The following is a 4,022-nucleotide window of genomic DNA, read 5'->3' as shown; positions in this document are numbered from 1 at the left end:
ATTTTTAATATTTTTTTTTTTTGTTTTTTTTAATTAAAAAAAAATTTTTAAAAATATTTTTAAAAAAAAAAAAAAAAAAAAAAAAAAAAAAATAAAAAAAAAAAAAAAAAAAAAAAAAAAAAAAAAAAAAAAAAAAATAGCTATGAGATAAAATAAAAATCCAATAACCATGTAATAAAAAAAAAAAAAGTAACATAACTGGGGAAAGAAAAAAATTCATTCTATAAAAAAGAAAATATTCAATCTATATAAATGAAAAAATTCAATATATATATATATATATATATATGAAAAAATTCAATCAATAAAGTATAAAAATTCTATCAAATCCCATTGGTTACCTTATTTTTATAATTCTTCAATATGTTTTTTTTTTTTATTGAATGAATCATCAAAGAATTTATTTTTTGTTATATATTCAATAGATTTAATTAATTTCTTCTCATATGTATAAATATCATTTTTCATTAATTGATATATTAATGGTGTTCTTTTATGAATATTTAATGTATCAATTATTTCTTTTGCTTTGGGATTTTTATTTCTTTTATTTTGTACATCCGAATGATTATTTGAGGAAGAAATGTTATAATACGAATTTTCATAGATATTTGGATAGTTCTTATCAGACAATTTGCTTAATAAAGGAACGAAAATTGATTTCTCAGATTCATTTTTATAATATAAATTCTTTCCTATAGCTGAACAATATCGTTCAAATAATAATTCTTCAATTAAACATTTTGGTTTGTTTTTTTTTTTCGATTCATTTTTATTCATATTATTTAAAATTTTATTTCTTGTAGGATAGTTTTTTTTCCGTTCACTAATCCATTTTTCTATTTCTTTAGCATCATTTAAAATAATTTCATTTTTCTCATTTTTCATATGATTTAATAGATGAACCTCCATATCGTCAATATTGTATATCTTATTACATTCATCTATAGGACATATAATATGTTCATTTTTGTTATGATCTAATAATTTCCCCTCTTCTATATTTACATTACAGTATTTACAAAAAAATGTGTTTGAAGATTTTTCTTTATTTATTACACGATTATTGCTTATATTATGGTTTACCTTTACCTTGGCTTTATCCATTTTTTTTTTCTTATCATAATTATTATTTTGTTTATTGAGTCCTTTTGTTGATGAATATGATGATATTATGTTATTCCTTGGATGGTTACAAATATTATTGTCGTAATAATGTGGCAGTGTATAATAGCTCTCTTCATTTTGTTCATGAGAATAATTCAAATTATTATTCTTACGGTTGTTATTATTATTATTATTATTATTATTATTATAATTAAGTCTATGCTTATCGTAGTTATTTTTCTTGTAATTATTATTATTGTAATTATTATTATTGTAATTATTGTGACTATAATTATATTTATGTACACTTTTTTTATTCTTATGTTCATAATTATGATTATATTCAGTCTTGTTCTCATTATTATAATTATTAATCCTTTTGTTATTAAAATTAATATTGTGTTTGTTCCCCCTATCGAAATGACCTTTATTATTTCTATTATCCTTATTAATATTGTTCTTTTCAACATATCCTATATTATTATTATTATTATTATTACTATTATAGTTACTATTATAGTTGTTGTTATTGTAGTAACTGTTGTTCGTATTGTTATTCATTTTATTTTGATGATGTTTCATATGGTTTCCATAATTTATATAGGGTCTTCTTTGTTTTGCATTATATATCGACGAAAAATTATAAAGTGCTCCTTCATTAAAATATCCCCACATGTTATCATTATTATGTACATTTGTATTATTATGTACATTTGTATTATTATGTCCATTCACATTATTATGCTCATTCACATTACCATGTTCATTCTCATTATTATTTTCTTTCTCATTATTTTGTTCATTTTTATCTTCATTCTTATTATTATTCATATTTCCCTTATCCGTTTCCTTTTTGTTTATCATACTGGGAAAAGAATTTGTAATGTTTTGTAATGTATTATAATTCTTAGAAATATCTTCCTTATACATATAATCTTGTTCATGCGTCATATTATTTTTTGTATAATTGTTTCCTTGCAAACTTATATTATGATCAAGATTTTTTTCATTTTTTATTTCTGAATAATTTTGTTTATGTATATTATCTACAATGCCTTCACCATGTTGCGTACTTAGTAACATTGTTTGATTATTTGCATAATTATGTTTAAAGGTCTGACATAGATTTTCTTTTTCCTGAATATCTTCGGATTTTAAAATATTGTTATTACAATCATGTATATTATAATAACATATATGTTTATTATTACAATCACCATGGTTATTAGGACAACCAATATGATGATTAAAACAACCCATCTGGTTATTAATACATTTTATGTGATTATTCATACAACCCATATGGTTATGCTTACAGCAGAAAGGATTATTATGATTATTATGATTATGTATATTATGAATATTATTATGATTATTATGATTATGTATATTATGAATATTATTATGTATATTATTATGTATATTATTATTATTATTATTATTATATGATGAAAAATAATTTTCCAGATATTTTGTACTACTCTGGGATATTATTAAAGCTTCATTATTTTTATTTCTATTCAAACATTTCAATTCGTTATTATTATGTGCAACGATTTTATTGCAACCATTTAACTCATCACTCTCATTATATATTAAATTATTACAAGTTGTTGTATAGTCCTTTTGATTAATTACATTCTCTTCTTCATACATATCATTATAAGCAATATTCATTTTTTCATTTGTGCTAATATTATTTTCTATTGTATAATGATTTATTTGCATCTTTTCAACAGTCTGATGCCCTTGACAAAATTCATTTCTTGAATTTTTCTTATCAAGCGAATTGGACTTCTTTTGATAATTATTCATTTTGTTAAATATAAAGAAGAAAAACAAAAAGAAAAAAATAATAATAATAATTTAATATTTATGAGACTTACTAAATATACAGTAACATAATAAAGCAATATTTCTCAACAAATAATATATACCAACATATATAATTATTTTTAATACTATATAAAATATTGTATACATTTTAATGATATCACTTAATATATAAATAAATAAATAAATAAATATATATATATATATATATATATATGTATATTTGGTATAAAAATAAGGGAAAAAAAAAAAAAAAAAAATTTAAATAACATTAAAAACAAACCCTAAATATGGTCAATAAAATAAACAATAAATCATATAAATAAATATAAATTATATATATATATATATATATATATATATATTTAGTATAATAATAAATTTAATTGTAAAGGCATACTAAAAAAAAAAAAAAAAACGCTAAAAAACAGCGTTTTGATAATTATATATAAATCAGGTAATATAATATAATATAATATAAATATATATATAAATTATTAAATTATTATCATTCTTTTTTAATTCAATTATATATTAAATTATATGGGATATAAATAAAAAAAATTTTTAATGTTAAGCTATTATATATATATTTAGTTATGCAATAACGTCATTTCTATGAAGCATATAATATATATATAATATATATGTTATATATATGTATATGTATTATTATATATATATATAAACAAATCATAAAAAGTCATATTATTTTATATGTAAATAAAGATAATTTTAAATGTATTACATTATGTATGAATTATAAATGATATTTTTTTTGTCATTCATTTTTTTTTTTTTTTTGCCAAATTTTAATATAAATTTTTTATTTTTTTTTTAATAGTTTTCATATTTGCATAATTATTTTTTAATTTATATATTTGTATAGGAAATTTATATTTTTTTTGAACATTTATATATATATATATAATATATATATATATATATATATATATATATAATATATTTTCCCTGGACAAATAAAATAAAATAAATAACGGTCGTCCTATAAGATAATTTTTATTTTTTATTGTTTTATTATTGGTTATATTTTCATATTTTTTTATTATATTAATTAGAAA

At 18.0% G+C, this 4,022-nt stretch overlaps 1 protein-coding gene across 1 annotated transcript; it reads right to left on the bottom strand.

The window, feature by feature from the left end:
• Positions 1–348: 348 nt before the first annotated feature.
• Positions 349–2,922, bottom strand: PRSY57_1473000 (hypothetical protein; the record flags this gene model as incomplete). The annotated part of the gene is made up of 1 exon (XM_012910326.2): positions 349–2,922. The coding sequence occupies one exon, from the start codon at positions 2,920–2,922 to the stop codon at positions 349–351; it is 2,574 nt and encodes an 857-aa protein (XP_012765780.2).
• Positions 2,923–4,022: the final 1,100 nt, after the last annotated feature.

This window comes from Plasmodium reichenowi, chromosome 14 (genome assembly GCF_001601855.1).
Source record: "Plasmodium reichenowi strain SY57 chromosome 14, whole genome shotgun sequence".
In the NCBI taxonomy this organism is placed as follows: domain Eukaryota; phylum Apicomplexa; class Aconoidasida; order Haemosporida; family Plasmodiidae; genus Plasmodium; species Plasmodium reichenowi.
Note: the sequence above shows the minus strand (reverse complement) of the source record. Positions and strands in the feature narration are given on the sequence as shown.